General features: G+C 46.9%; 1 protein-coding gene across 1 annotated transcript in view; it reads right to left on the bottom strand.

Moving 5' to 3' along the window:
• The window catches only part of tex (THO complex 3 homolog tex), a 49,671-nt gene that overhangs the window by 16,729 nt on the left and 16,207 nt on the right, over nucleotides 1-16,735 (bottom strand). Inside the window, exon 3 of the mRNA XM_084581728.1 lies at nucleotides 9,347-9,551. Coding sequence (XP_084437854.1) covers nucleotides 9,347-9,551 — 205 coding nt within the window. The remainder of the gene's footprint in view (nucleotides 1-9,346; nucleotides 9,552-16,735) is intronic.

The raw sequence follows: 16,735 nt of genomic DNA, 5'->3' as shown, positions 1-16,735 counted from the left end.
ACGTTCGACATCAACCCAGCATTACCCCGGTGCAGACAAGATCAGAATCGTAGTCTTTTTAAATGCTACAGCGAGTGTTTTTCATCAGCTTCGAAAGTGCAACAAACTCAATTGGCAAAGATTGCATTATCACTGACGAACACGCCCGACCTCTTCGTCAGAGCCCCATTGAATATTGCCACGGGAACGTCAAGCCATACGACAGCAAGTTGATGAAATGCTTCGTGACGACATCATCCAGCCATCTCAGAGCCACTGGGCAGCACCCGTCGTTCTAGTGAAGAAAAAAAGACGGAATACTTCGTTTCTGCATTGATTACTGACGCTTGGATAGCATAACAAAGAGGGATATTTACCCGCTTCCCCGCATCGATGACACACTGGATCGGCTCTGTAAGGCTAAGTACTTCTTGCTGATAGACCTGAAGAGCGGGTACTGGCAAATTGAGGTTGATGACAGAGACCGCGAGAAGACTGCATTCATCACGCCAGACAGCCCTTTCGAGTTCAAGGTGATGCCATTCGGCCAGCGCCATTCCAGTGAGTAATGGATACCGTACTGGTCGGCTTGAAATGGCAAATTTGTCTGGTATACTTAAATGACGTCTTCTCTTCGAACTTTGAAGACCATCTGAGAAGGCTTCGAACATTGCTTGACGCAATCAAGTTGTCATGTTTAACGTTAAAAGCAGAGAAGCGTCACTTCACCTAAGAATAGATGTTGTTTCTGGGACATATTGTTAGCAGGAAAGGAGTACACCTCGATCTACAAAAAACAGCTGAGTTTCCAAAGCCTAGTGACAAGAAAGGCACATTTCACATGCAGAAATTTTTGCCCTGCGACGTTGTGATTCTCATCGTAGAGCCGAGGATGTCTGGTGACGTGAAATGAGATGACGCTGCAGAGCCACGGCCAGTCTCGAAGGAGAGCGCGCGTGTGCATGCTCTCCCTTGAGACTGGGCATGGCAGAGCAGAACTATATTAACTACAGTCGAGCCCGCTTATAACGAACCTGAGCGTCACGTGGCGTCCGTTCGTTATATCCCGAAGTTCGTAGTAACTGGACCACAAACTAAAAAAGAGAGAAAAAAAAAAAGTTGGCGGTCAAAACACGAAATTTATTTCTTGGCAAAAAAGTCTGTGATGCTCGTCTGTTTCTGCAGTGCAGATGCGATGAGGGCGGTCTCCAGTTTATTTAAAGCACTAGCGTGCTCTTCGCCGAGTCCCTTGGCATAGACAAATTGTCTGAGGCCCTCTATATAGCCCATTGCTACAGATGTGCTTACGGGTGCTGGCTCAGATGTTTCATCTTCATCTGATTCTTCCGCGTCGTTCTCGGCCCGCACTTCAGAAACGATGCCTTCGTCCGTGCACGGTTCCGCAATATCCACGTCTTCATCCGCAGAAATAAAATCCTGCCAACCAATGCCAGGGCCTCCCATGTCAGAGTCGACGACGCGCTGCCACAAATCGCCGCCGGAATCATCATTATCGAAGGCATCAGGCCCGACGTCCGGTACTGCGTCTACGAAGCCGGCCTTACGGAAACAGTTTCGCACGCAAGCGGTCGTCACCTCCGCCCAGGCCGCCTTCACCATCTCAAGGGCTGAATACAATGAAACTCGGAGCGGCAAGTTAGCGGCCGGACGGTCAACGGCGATGAGCAAGCGCTGCACAATGCAGCGCCTATACGATGCCTTAAAGGAGCGTATTATGCCCAAATCAAGAGGCTGCACTTTAGAAGTGGTATTGGGCGGCAGGAAAAGTACAGTCACTGCCGTCAGAGACGTTTGCACGTGGTGCGCTGAGCAATTGTCGAGCAACAGTAGCACGCGCCTGCTTTGCCTCTGCATGTCGCGGTCAAACTCGCCCAGCCACTCTGCGAATAAATCCCATGTCATCCAGGACTTAGTATTGTGCCTGTAGCGCACGGGTACATGGTTCCGAAAGCAACGTGGCTTCTTGAATTTTCCGATTACAAACAGCATGCGCCGGTCGCTGCCATTCATATTAGTGCACAGAAGAACTGTACCGCGCACTTTACTGTGTTTACCGCCAGCGCATGACTCCCCTTTCATGGAGTGCGTCTTGTCTGGAAGCATCTGATAAAATAATGCAGTTTCATCTGCGTTATACACATCCTGCTCCGCGTAGCTTGCAATAATGGCTCGGTTTGTTGCAAGCCAATTGGCAACGTCCTGGTCACTTACCGAACGCGCCTCACCGACAATCGATTTAAAAACAATCCCATGCCGCACTTTGAACCGATGTAGCCAGCCATTGCCTGGGCAGAAGTCGGGAAAATCTAGTAGGAATGCGAAGTCTTTGGCTTTGCCCAGCATCATTGGTCCACTTATCGGAATGTTGCGAGCCCGTGCGTCGACGAACCACTCCAGCAGCGCATCCTCTACGTCCGCATAGGTGGCCTTACGCAGGCGCTTTCTGTCCGCTGTGTTGGCGTCGGAGCTGGCGATCTTTTCCTTATTCTTCAGAATTGCCGAGATGGTTGATTTCGATACGTTGTACTTCTTCACCAGCTCGCAATTTTTAGCACCTTGAGACAGTTCCGACACAATTGCTCGCTTCGTTGCCATGTCCAGCGCTTTTCGTTTCGTGACCGCTGGAGGCAGGCAATTCCCGTCCGCCATCCCGAATTATACGACTCAGGCCCGACAGACGAAGCGCTCACACCACACACACGAAAATGACAACAAAGCGTCGCAACTGACGGAGCACGTACGCACATGCGAAAATCACGCGAGGCAAGCGAGGAAGTGCCTAAGGAGTGGAACGGAACGGAACGGACACACAGCGGGGCATGGTGTGCAGCGGGGAGACCAATGAGAGTGAGTGAGTGAAAAACTTTATTAAGTATATTTAAGGGAGGGGGATGTGTAGGTGGGGTCCCTAGTCCGGGACTCCAGCGGCCAATGAGAGGCATCCCTGAGCGTCAGTGCTGCCACCTGTTGGCTCCTACCGTAGTTGCTTTCAACCGCCCATGGCCTCCGAGATTACCTCCGCAAATCTTGGAGGCCATGAACCGTCACCGCCGTACTGAATGCAGCGCCGCGCGCCGCTGCGCACTCAGTCAACGCCTCCTATAGGAGGCGTTGACTCAGTCCGCCCGTGCAAACAGTACAACCGCTAGCGTATGGAGAGGCCTGCCTCCTGGCGCCCCGCGCCCCTGGCACGGCCGCTCAATGGAACACTGTTCGGGGACAGCCGCGCGCGGAGAGCTGCGCCTGGCTGCGCTTTGAGGGAGGCGTCTGCGTGGTAGAAGCGTTTTATTTTAAGGATATACGAGCTCCGCTTAATACAGTTTGGCAACAAGAATTAGTATATACTGTCATGTCTAGTGTGACCATGTCAGCACTTAGCGCTTGCTCGGCAAGGATGTATACTGGAGTGTACCCCGAAAAACTTGAAAAACTTATAGTCACGGTGGTTCAAGGCCACTCGAATGGAGAGCTCGCATTACCGTGATGTTTCATCGAATCCAGTTGTTCGTCACATTAAACTGTGACCCGGCTGTGAACAATTCGAAGCTGTTCAGCAGCCATGGTAGCCTAATGCATAACCACTTAACTATGTCGCGAATTCCATGTGTTATTTTCATACCATTTACTCATTCCTGCATACAGCTTTTATACACAAATTGATGTCAACCTGTTCTAAGCTGCCAGCGCTATCCAATAAAAAAATGTCCTACTATGAGCAACCTCTGTGAAAATGCGACATGTAACCAACCTTTCTATCTCATTGTGACAAATTTTACGGTGAAAATATCGATGTTTATTAGGGGTAATCTAGATGATAACCTGGGATCTTCTACTCAGTTGGAAACCTTAAACTTCTTACGCCAGAACGCTATCTGTCATGGCTTCCCGCATTTTGCATGACCGGACAAAGTTAGCACGCTTGATAGAGCCGGTCTGCCTCAAGGTGCTATGTATATGCGCCGAACGTTTTTATTACTATCTTTATTGGCTGCTCGCAAACCCATACAATTTTGCTGGTTCGTAATTTTCAATGGAAGAACGCGCATCGAGTGTTGCTGTTGTGAAACTCTCAGCTGTGATCACAAGAATGTTCACGCATCAAAGCGCAACTGCAGCCGAGATTCAGCGAGCAGCCGAGTACGCTTATTTAATGGCCACACAAAAAAAGGAAGAAAATTACCAATCGCAGACGGAAAACTTTTCTTGGGAGAGGTTTATGCCATAGCCATACAGATCGCTCCACTGTTGAGTTGACATTTCCAGCCCAGCTCGCTATCAGCGGGGGCAGCAACTTAACGATATCTTGCATAGCGCCTTAGCATGGGCACGATCATTGTTTTTATAGATTAGCTGCAGGTACTGTGTACAATGAGAAAACAGTGATGAAACCAAAAGTTTACACAGCTTGCTTATACTTCACCGGACCTCTTCAGGCTTCATCATCCTGTTAATGAAGGTGCTCGTAAGCTGACAAAGCTTGATTACTTCCTTTGCGGGGTACATCAAGCCTGCATTGTCCTTGGTTTTCATTAACCTGTAACTGGTCCAGTTGACTATATTTCCTGCAACAGGCTCTTGCTCGACTGACATGTCGCCTCAAAACCATTACCAAATATCGCATAATTTAAGCAACAACCTGGTAGTGATAAACAAAACTTGGGGTTCTTAAGTCTCCTTGAGGAGCCTCGTTAGAGTGCCCGCACTTTGCTACCTGCTTATTCACCATATCCCGTAATTGCTGCCTCTGTCACATATCATTAGAATACAGCCTTAAGCCACCGCATTATATGAAATAGCACCCTACACATAGCTATATAAAGCCCCTCTTTAGCGAAGCCGTACGAACGTGCCCTATAGGAGTATAGTGTGCCTGACTTGGCATCTAAGGGTCCCGCTTTCAATAATTCCCATTTCATCCTTACATCTTATTGACTCTCTCTGGTTTGGCAGCTCCTGCCACATTGAACATGTCATGTGTTCTCATTGCGCCAAAGGCGTCTGGCCATATCACCAACTAAAGTGCCTCTTACCAGAGAGGTTTTTCTCCGACTGTTCGCCAACAGAGCGGGCGCCGGATTTTCTGTGGAACGTGGCTTTTCATTTTATCGCATCGGCTCAAACAGTCTCAACAGTATAAACAAATGTATGCACAGGCTTCTTTACTTGCAAGGCCACTCAGACTAGCGCGGCAAAATTTAGAACAAATTGCATGCTTATATAAAAAAAAAACCTTCGTAGCTTTTTCTGATATGTCCTTGCAACATAACCTGCGAGAAAAGCTTCTGGTGCTACCTCATCGTGTTTATTTGCTTCATAACACATCGTTAAAAATCCTAGTTCACTGGCCAGCTCCCTGGTAACTAAATAGGTTAAACAACGTGACGGGAACACAGGAAAAGAGGACGACACAACTACAACTACTCATTTAGAATCAGCAGTGGTCATTACATGTCGTTTCACATATTGGTCATTTCGTAGTCATTAACAGTAATGATGAGACATGCCTAGCTATTATAGTCATTACCACACATCGCTAAGCACTTTTGCTCATTTCTAATCAATTGCGGTCAATACATGTCGTAGAGTGATATACTGGTCATTACAAATCATTTTAGTCATTATTAACCCTTATTAGTCATTAGCATTAGTCATTACCTCTATCAATGTCTATAACATTTGTTGATTACCTATTACCATCAATCATTTTCATTCTTAATCTCCCTCCTTGCACGTCCGCTTTTGCGACTGGCACACCAGTGCACAGATGCGACGCACAGATAACAGGTACAGCTTCTGCGCATAGATTTTCGCTCCAAGAGCCTAGAACGGCTTTCGCCTTAAAAAACAAACGCATCCAGTCTCAACGTTAACGTGCTTGCACACGCGCACACAAAATGTTTGCGTTTACCACGCAGACGCGAGGCGAATGCACCCAGAACGGAAGCAAACAGCGCGCTCAGAGCCGGCGACCCCAGCGGCGACGTGTCCCCGAACAGTGGCGCCCTCAGCAGAAATAGCGGGCGCAACTGTAAACTCCCCAAGGACGCGCTTGCCCATTGACGGCGGCGCGACGCAGCAGGCCGTACCCAGTGCGCTTCCATCGAGCGGCCGTGAGCCAGGAAACGAAACGACGAAACTTCGAAGACTATGCCGGCGGCCGGCGCCGTGGAGACAGGCGAAGACGAGGGAATGGCGAGAGGAGAGGGGGAGCGGAGTTGCGAGGAGGGGCGGCAGCGTGGCCTTGGAGGCTACACCACGCGCCGACACTCGTAGGCAGCGCACGTCAGCGAGCAAAGGGTAGCTCGCTTGCGAGGAGGATTGCGAAAACAGACCAAAAGGGATGGGAGCCCATCGTTATCTCGTATCGGGGCGCAGGGTTTACGCCGTCCGTTCGCTGTAACCGATCGGCAGCGCTCATGGACGTTCGTTATACGTGCGATCTTGTGCCATTGAAGTAATGTATATTTTGGCGGTCGCTCCGGTCTCGTTCGTTATAAGCGAAAGTTCGTCTTAAGTGGGGCCGTTATAAGTGGGCTCGACTGTATATCGACGTCTAGGCAGCCGGTGCTATTTTCACGTCCGAGTGGTTCCAGTAGGCACAGCAGCGCACTTTTTGCATGCTGAAAGACTGCCTGTTGTCGTAAATACCTATGAATTTTCTCTTAGCATCTAAAAATAGCTGTGAGTATATAAATTAAACACACTCTGTGTACGCATTCTCTACAAAAATATCAAACAACCCTGAGGGTACCTCTCACCGAATCACATTTGGGTTCACTGCATGTGAAAGTACTGTGCAAAAATCGCACTACAGCGTCACCGACAGCATCGAAAATTTTCGCTGCAGTCGCAGCATGTGAAACAGGCCAAAGCTGTATGCCGATTCCTTGGACTGTGCGCACATTGTACTGCGGCAGAAGTCGCCTAGTTCTTCGTCGAACGCATTCTGCTGCGACACGGCGTCCCTGAAGTGCTCATCATGGACAGGGGGACATCATTTATGGCAGAGCTGACGCAAGCCATCCTGCAATACAATCTGTATATACAAGCCATCGACGAACAACTGTGTACCATCCTCAGACAAATGGACTTATGGAGAGTCTCAACAAAACAACTGCGGACATAACTGCCATGTACATCGATGCTGAACCCAAGACCTGGGAGGCCATCCTGCAGTACGTGATCTTCGCATATAACACGGCCATCCAGGAGACAACTAAGGCAATTCCGTTCAAGCTTTTGTACAGCAGGGAGTCCACTACAACGCTCGACGCGAAGTTGCCGCAAGTGACGGAAGATAACCTCGATGTAGCCGCCTACCTTCAGCGTGCAGAAGAAGCCCAGTTACTCGCCCGGCTGCGTATAAAAGACCTGCAATGCACCGACGCCCAACGATACAACTTGTGACCACGCGACACAGAGTACATGCTAGGAGAACAAATGTGGGTTTGGACACCGATACGCCGACGTGGACTGAGTGAAAGGCTCTTGCGGTGGTACATCGGACAATACAAAGTCCTTCGGCGCATCGGACAGCTTAACTATGAAGTCGTCCGTGATGGCATGACCATATCGTCGTGGCGCTGGGTGCGCCCAAAAATCGTCCATGTTGTGCACCTAAAGCCTTATTACGCACACCAAAGGTCCTAGTTACTATTTTAATTTATTGTATTTTGTTTACCTTTCTCTAATTATTTTGTAAGCATCGAGGCGACGCCTCTTTAAGCGGGGAGTAATGCCGCGAACTACTTAAATCTTTATTTGTTCTTTTTCGACAGCCGCTGGCATGCAGCCTTATCACTGTGACTCTAGTGTGCGGATCGATTTTTTATTTTGTGTTTTGTTTATGCCCGTTGTTGCAAGACGACGCTTTATCATTTTCTTTGCCATGCAAGATGCATCGGGATGTATCTCGAAGATTCCAGCCGCTCACGTGTGTTTCTACAATGTTCCAGGTCATGCTAGTCACCGTTCGCGGCTTTATCTAGATCTTTCCTTGTCACCTTTAAATTCAGAGCTGACAAGTGAAACTGGAATTCACAGATCGACGACCGCTGACCACAACTGTTGCTATCGCCGCTGACGATTGCTTAGTTATTTTGCGGGTGCGAGTCAGCCTAATAAAGAGCTGATTCCTGCGAAGATCATCTCATTTGTTGCCAAAGGCATTGTCACCACCAAGTGACAATACCCACCAACCAACATTAATTAGAGGCCATGCAAACAACATTATGAACCCCTTGAATGCCTTTTCGTATTTTCAGGCTAAATTATTCATCCAAACTGAGTTCTATCCGAACTTGGCCCTGTTGTGGCGTATTTTGACTCATTTTCCATCAATACTATAGTCTTCTTTGCAATGCTGGCCAATTAGGTTTGGTTTGTGGGGTTTAACGTCCCAAAGCAACTCAGGCTATGGGAGATGCCACAGTGGCGGGCTCTGGAAATTTTGACCACCTGGAGTTCTTAAATGTGCACTGACATCGCACAGCACATGGGTGCCCTGCTTTTCGCCTCCATCGAAAAGCGGCCATCGCGGCCAGGATTCGATCCCGCATATTTGAGCACAGCAGTCGAGCACCCTAACCACTGCATCACAATGGCGAGGCCCCTCCCCGAGGACAGATTAGATAATTTCTACAGAGAGAGCGACTGAAAGACTGACTGCTACCTTCCAATGGTGGTCAGAAGATTGGTACCACGTGACACCAAGCAAAGAAGCGTTAAGGTAGGCAAGCTAATCACACACGTGAAAACCTAGCTCATCCGACTTACTGTCACACAGCTACCTATCACAGCCACTATGGCCAAGAATCTGCAATACAGCCTGAAGAAAAAGAAGAACAGAATGTAAATACACCCTTGATAGCAACCTTTCTTCAATCTGCTGTAAAATTTGCTTTCACTTTATTGAACTTCCATCAAAACCTGCAAATGCCATTAACAAACATTTCATGCTCCCCCAAAACCATGCAGAAAAGCCAAAGAAACAAAGCTGACAGGAAGAAGGTTCACTTACACCTGAAAACACACAATCCAGAGAGGTGCAGAGAGGAAGGGAACAAGGAACAAGTAGCCAAATAAAAACGATGGCTAGACTCCATCTCCTTACTACTGATTGCACTTAACACAGTGCCTGCACTGTCCACGACATTCTTTCTTTGTTCACCATGCCATGTACAAATTAATTTATCAAAGGTAGAATGAATTTTCATGCTATAGAATGGTTTGCCTAAAGCTGTGCCTATATGTAGATTCACTGACAGAATGAGTGCACACACAGTTTGCCCATTTCCACATTCAGTGGTGAGTAAACTCCTTTGGGCAAACTTGGTGCAGTGCTCACCTCAGAATGTGGATGCAGCCTTGACCGCTTGTTAGGAAAAAGTGTGTGTTGATGTTGTTCCATGAAATCTCGTTCACCTCAAACTTGAACTGCTGGTCTGTGCGGACCTTGTGTGACCGAACGTCGATGAAAGACACCAGGTCTTCTTTGTTGCCCACAGCAATCGTCTGTCCATCAGGTGACCAGCAGATGTTGATGTTCTCTCCTGAAAAAAGAAAAAGTGTTGTCAACAAACTGTAGAGCCTAGCCTCACAAATATCAACTAGCATCGTCACAGGGAAAAAAACAGTTCTGACATCAAAAAATATTGCAAGCCATCTGGCAGTAAATATTGAAACAGAGCTTCGGTATGCAGTTGACATGCTCCATTGAAAGTGCCATTGCAACAACTACTAAAGAAAGGATGACATCATCCAGTGAATTCAAGTAATGACTCCACTTGAAGCAACAGTAGCATACCTATAGTGTGCAGTTACAATATACAAATCACTCAAGTCATCAGTTGGTATAGCCTATGAAACTCTCCGTACCGAATGACTGTCATCAGCTGAAACAATTTCATCACCTGAAAGCGTGGCAGAAGATGTACACCAGTAGATGCAACACAATGCAAGATATTCTATGCTGTGGAATATCTTGCAAAGGAGCTTTTTTTTTTCTTTTACATCCTGGATGCAAGCCCAGGATCTAATGGTGTACCATAAATCTAGAGCATTCAGACTTGGGATGAATGTGCTTATATCCTGCACTGTGTGTACAGCTGCCAAGGAGAGCAAAGTGTTTTCGCTGATGTAGCCCTTCGTAAACTTCTGACTGCGGGCATAAATACGACACCGAAGACTGCTCCATGCCATGAGTCGGCCTACGACCATGTGTTCTGAATATAGTACTGTAATATTCAGAAGACACAGGAGTACAAAGGATAGAGATGGGCAAAGTGAGGGGACAGAACAGTACTCGTCCCATCCCCTCACTTCACCCGTGTTCATAAAGTGCACCCCTGTATGTGTCTTGAACATGCACCAACAAGCGAAGCATTAAGTATTGCACTTGAAATAATGCAGGTAAATTCATATGCACAGTACAAATAAGGATTTGCAAAATCCCAGATGTAGTACCTCATGCACTATTAGTGCACGGACGATAAGTCTCCTGCAAGAAAAAATGTATTTAAATATTCATAAAAAGACAGTGCATTTGCTATTGAAACTAAGTTCAAGGTAGTGACCTACACCCGTTGATCCTAAACAACTTAAGGCAGCCTCACAAAAATAAATTAACGATGGGTACAGACACTCAAGAACATGTAATCCTAAATCTATAAAGATGATACACTAAAGGGCTCTTCGATTTGGCTGCACCAGCTGCACCAGTGCAAGGAGAGCAACATTGCCGTCCTTGCTTTGCCGGTGCCACGCATGCAGTCTGCACTTCTCGTTTTGTCAAAGTGCAGAACTAGTTCTGCACGACTTCTCTCCTATCGTGCACTCACTCGGGAGGAGGTGCAAAAGAAGTGCAGCATTGCATACGTGCCGCTTGACCAAGAGCAGTCGAAGCTGCTCATCGTTCTGCAGAACTTTGTCATGTCCATCTGCTTCAGAACTAAGAAGGTTCATCGCTAACGGATGCGAATGGCTACGTATACAGGGTAGTTATACTGCATGCAGGTGATTAACGTTTTGTTGGTGGTCAGGAGCAATATTATATATAGTTGTGGCTACATATGTAGCAGTGGCCATGATACAGCACCTTTGAGCACGCTTTCCTATGTAGGTTTTCACTTTATTGTCTGGTCTTCTGGTCTTGACCTAAGGAGACCGGCAGCTGTCAACAAAAACCAGTTGTGATTGATTCATTTCCGTACTGCCGTATGTGCTAGCATGCATGACTTGGCCACTAAGTGATGTGACAGACCAGAGTCACAAGCATCCGCAGCAACTCTGTGACATCAAACATGGTCCACGGAGTATGGAACATACATGTTTGTGAGTCAATGTATACACTGCGCAATGAGGCACGTCTGTCTTTTCAGCAGCGGAGCTTTTGTACTGAAGACCGCAAACCTGGATTTATTACTGCTGAACCAGTCATACGTCTCCTTAGGCAGTCTGATTTTAAATAATTTAAACTAATATTTGTAGCAACCACTTACAACGTTCTCTCATACCCAGGCACATGACTGGCATCTTTGCAGACCAATATAACGTTCGTACAGCCATGCGTATATGTTGGTGAACTTGTCACTGTCAACGTCACTATCGCCTTAGTCGTCACTTTCAGAGTGCAGTATGTCTACGGCACAACTAGTGCAGCCAGTGCAAGCCAAATCAAAAAAACCTGAAGGGTTAGCACACAAGACAGAGCTTCCTTATGTCAGAGTCAAGCTACAGAGCCCTGTACTCTGCCATAACCATTTTCTGGCACTCAAGGTGAAGCTACGGAGCCAGAACATGTCCCTCTACCTATGCAGCAGAATACAGACCCTGCTTAAGTCATCAGTTTCCTCTCAACATTGAACACAGTGAACATTCATTGTTCAGGGCACACTATAAACACAATGTCAATGAAAAAACTTGTCTTGACGAGAAATTTACCAGGCACGTCTAATTACAAGCTTCAATGGATGGCACCAGTTGTCTTTAGCAACGGCATGAAGTTACTTCGGGAAGAGCTCAGGCAGCACATGTCACTGGCCCGATATTAGGGATTGACTGGTGATTCCTGGCCCCCAAGAGACAGTGTTACTAATGTGCTATCAATAATGGCACAGTCATGTGATAACATATTCATTCATGGCCCAGTGAACTTCATGTGCCCCTGATGTTGGAATTCATCTGCATAACTGCTTATCAAACTGCCTACTGACATTGTATAGCCAACTGCATATGTTGGTAAATATTTCGCAGTCAGTTGCCATGTATTTCCAATATTGTGCACATCATGTCTGGCACACATTGGTAAATATTTTTGTGCTAGTGTAGACAGCTTGTCAACATTCATTATATATTGGCATACATCGGTCACTATCGTCCCACCAGTCATGGCAGCGGCCAACATTGCATACATCTTTTGTGGTTGATGTTGCCCGATAACCTGCGGTGGCTAGCCAACATTATGCACACCATGGCATACATTGTTAAATATAGGCTATTGGCCTGCCAAAATGCATGCTTGCGAACACTGAATATATCTTAGCACCTATTGGTCAATCATCCTGCCAGCCATGCGGGCTTGCCAAATTTCCATACATCTTGGGTTATGGTGGTCCATATTGCTTGACGAGCTTTGACGACCACCCTGCATAGCAAACATCATGGCATAAGTTGACCAACATTGTCCTTTCATTAGATGGCTTGTGAACATGAATATTGCTTGGCATGAATTGTCGACCCTCCAGGCATGATGGCATCCCAATATTGTAGATATATTGGGTTTATAGGTCAATACTGCCCAATGAGCTGTGATGACAGGCTAACATTGTACACATCATGAGATCGGTTTGCCAATATTGTCCATCAGTGACAACATGTGACCGAGAATATATACTGGCATATGATGGTCAACAATGCCCTGCCAAAAGGGATGGCTTGCCATATTGTATAAATTATGGGGATATAGTGGTTGACATTGCCCAGCCAGCGATGACTTGCCAGCATTGTGTACATAGGTCAATATTGTCTTGCCAATATAGATGGCTTGTCAACATTCAACATAAATTGGCACACGCTGGTCAATAGCCAGTCATGATGGTTTCTTAACATTGTATGCATCTTTGGTTATAGTGCCCGATATTGTCAGATGAGCTCTAATGGCCAGGCAATACTGCACATATCATGGCACATCTTGGCCAATAAAATATTGATGGATTCTCAACATATATATTTCTTAATATATTTTTCTAATTTCAGGATAAATACTGTCCTTCCCTTTGCGATGACTTTCAAAAAGATATATGTTGGTGCTTGCAGAAGTGGCGATCAACCATTACGAATCGTGATTTTTTTTTTTTCAATGAACATTTATATATATATATATATATATATATAAGGTACAAATTTTCCACAGAAATTCTATGATTTTCCATGAAAAAAACCCTATACCGCTTCAAGTAGAAAATAAAAAACGTTTTGACATTTCTGAAATTGCAGCTAAGTGAGCATTGCTGCATGCACACTATATTTTGTTGAGTATTTGTCTTTAAATGTCTGAAACTTGTACCCTGGATATGTTACAAGAGACTTTTTTTACTAGCAGTTTTTGAAGAAAAATCAGCGAACTTGCTCTGGGAGCTATGCGCTGCATTTTTTCCTCTCCTTTCTGACAACAGGTCTGAGGTCTTTAATAGGGCGATTTAAATAAGGCGCACCTACTAGGCTGCAATTTATATGCTAGCAATACAGAATGCTCATACGGAAGTGAGAATATGTTCATCGCTGTCTCGCTGGCTTGTTGTGAAGCTATGTACCTGACTCTTATATTGCCTGAAATTTTGCGACAGAGCTCCTTGCGTAGTAAGAAAGATGATCTTGAAGAGAGTGAAATTGAACAGCCAGCGCTATCAATATTACGTGCTAAAATATGTTTGGCTATACCCGATACAGTCCGTGGAAAGATTCGGAATATAGCACGCACCAAGAACCTGAAGCTTCAAAAGCTTGGAGCAATCCTCAAGTGGTAGCAGCACTTTTTGGGCTACATACTTAAGTTTTCGTGCCCCCATAGGGGAAATAACCTGGGCCAGAGGGTGGTGCGCCAGCGCCCTGCATGGAGACATCTGCAAAACCTCTGCACAGAGCGGCCGTGTCTGCTCCACGCTGCATTGAAACGTATGTTGCCATCCGCTCCGCGCTGCATTCGTGGGCATGTGCGCATGCGAGGTTGTTGCTCTTCTTCTGCCACATTCTGCTCGCCATCGCGTTCCAACAAAGGGGACAAAAAAATTTTACAATTAAAAAATTATGCCGTGCTTTTTCATACAACTCGTCTGGTAAACAATAACGGGGTGGTTGTTGGCCCTTTTATTTAAAAGTAGCTCATACTGCTCGTATCTCGCACCGCTGTTTGTCCCTGGCAGTTCCGCAGTGGCCATCACGGAACCGAGATCTCAAACAACAGATATGTCAATCATTCTGTCCTCATATGCAATCCTGCTTTAGGAGCTCAAAGCTGTGCACTAGTTCAAGGAGACAACAGAACTAGGGATTGCACAGACTAGCTGCAGAACTAAGAAGACAGGTTTCCGTGGAGAAAATCCTCGTCTGCATGGAATGTGTTTTAACCAATGAATATTTACTGCCATACAATAGTCAATATTCTACTACTAGTGGAGATGACCTCCCAATATTGTATTCATTGTCTGGTTGATATTACACAGGCAGTTGCGATGGCTTGCCAACATTGCACGCATTACGGTAAGTATTGATCAATATGGTTCTGTTAGTATAGATGGCTTATCAACATTTAATATGTTTTGGCATACACTGATCGATGCTGTTCCACCAGTTTTGGGCGCTTCCAACAATGTATATTGTGAGCCTTCCAAGGATATTCTTCTTTCACGTGTACATACCATCATCAACTTCATCTTCCCACGGTGCCACCGGTGGCACGCGCCCCGGTTGTTCATCGGAATAAACGCCAGACATGGCATCCCTTGCCTTGACATCTCGACCTGGCCTTCTTGCACAAGTGGTGGAGGTGAGACTCGATCCCCTTGCTGTTTTGTGCCCTGCCTCTCGTTGGAGCTACGTTCCAGTCGCTGTTTGCCGCCTGCCACCATCATTATGTCTACCGAGAGTACCCACGAATCGGCAGGACCCTCTACCTCAGCTGCACCGCCCCCTCCGACTGTGCCCACACGACAACGCGACCCGCCGCTGTTCGCTGGTCGTCGCGATGAAGATGTCGATGACTGGCTGGACACCTATGAACGCTGCAGTAACTACAACCGGTGGGACGATGCTCTATTATTTCTGAATGTTTCTTTCTACCTCACTGATGTCGCCAGAACCTGGTTTATTAACCGTGAACCCCACTAACTCGGCCACATTCAAGCAGCATTCCGCCAATACTTCGCAGACCCGGCAGTTCGAACTGAGGTTGCGAAGAACAAGCTCGCTTCCCGCTTACAAGGTCCCGATGAGTCTTATGCGTCTTACATAGAAGCCGTACTTGCACTTTGCCGGCGTATTAGTCCCACCATGCCGGAACCTGAACGCGTACACCACATCTTGAAAGGAACTAATTCTGTGGCTTATAACACCCTAATTGCCCAGAATCCTTCTACTGTTGACGCCATTATTGCGACCCGCCAACGCATCGACCAACTGCAGTCCTCCCGATTGCAGCCCGGCATCGCTACTGACCCGACCTCTGCTGACCTCGATCTGTGGGCACAGATTCGAGCCATCATCCGGGAGGAGCTCCAAGCCCTCAAGCCTGTCTGTCGACACGGGTGCGATCATTCTTCCATACCTTCTAATGACGCCGGTCTCCACAGTATCATTAAAGATGAGCTGGCAACAATCACCCGACCTATGGCGTCCGATCCTCCTGCACCCCACCCAGCACCGACTTACGCGCACGTCGCAGCATCACCCCCTCCTTTTGTTCCACCGCCCTACAATCACATCAATGCAATGGCGACGGCTCAACCTGCATCACCCTATTACATACTTTGGCGCCCCTCCCGACCAGTCTGCTACTACTGTGGCATTAGAGGACACATATCCCGCTTCTGTTGCCGCCGCCTTCTGAACGAGCGCCGTGGTTACTACGCCTTCGAAACTGATCTGCCTTCAACTTCATATTATCAACGCCGGTCTATTCCCAGCTCACCTCGTCGGTCTTCTTCGCCTTCAGTGTCCTCGTCTGGGCCTAGTGAAGCCCATTTACCTCGACGCCGCTCCCCATCCCCATAACGCCGCTAAAAGTCCTTCTGATCGCCCGTACAATATGATTTCTGTTTTCGCTGAAGGATTATTGGTCAAAGCTTTGATTAATACAGGGGCTACAATTTCTGTTATTCACGGTGATTTGTGCTACCGCTTACGAAAAGTGACGACACCATATGATGGACCTCAACTATGTGGAGCCAATGGCGTTCCTCTGTGCCCTTCAGCAAAGTTCACTGTGCGAGTTGTTATCGACGCTGTCCGCCACCATGTGCAGTTTGCTGTGCTCTCGTCTTGTGAGCATCTGATGATTTTTGGATGGGATTTTTTGTCAACTGCTTGAGCGTTAATTTCCAGTGGCGACCGTGTCATCCATATGATAGACAGTGATTTTGCATCTGACTTTTCTGAACGACATTATCCCCTCATTGCCGCAACTGATACTGTTTTGCCTCCTCAGTGCGAAGAACTACTTACCGTTGTTTTTGACCATATC

This window comes from Amblyomma maculatum, chromosome 10 (genome assembly GCF_055883805.1).
Source record: "Amblyomma maculatum isolate TAMU_Amacu chromosome 10, ASM5588380v1, whole genome shotgun sequence".
Classification (NCBI taxonomy): domain Eukaryota; kingdom Metazoa; phylum Arthropoda; class Arachnida; order Ixodida; family Ixodidae; genus Amblyomma; species Amblyomma maculatum.
This window is presented reverse-complemented; position numbering and strand designations above follow the sequence as displayed.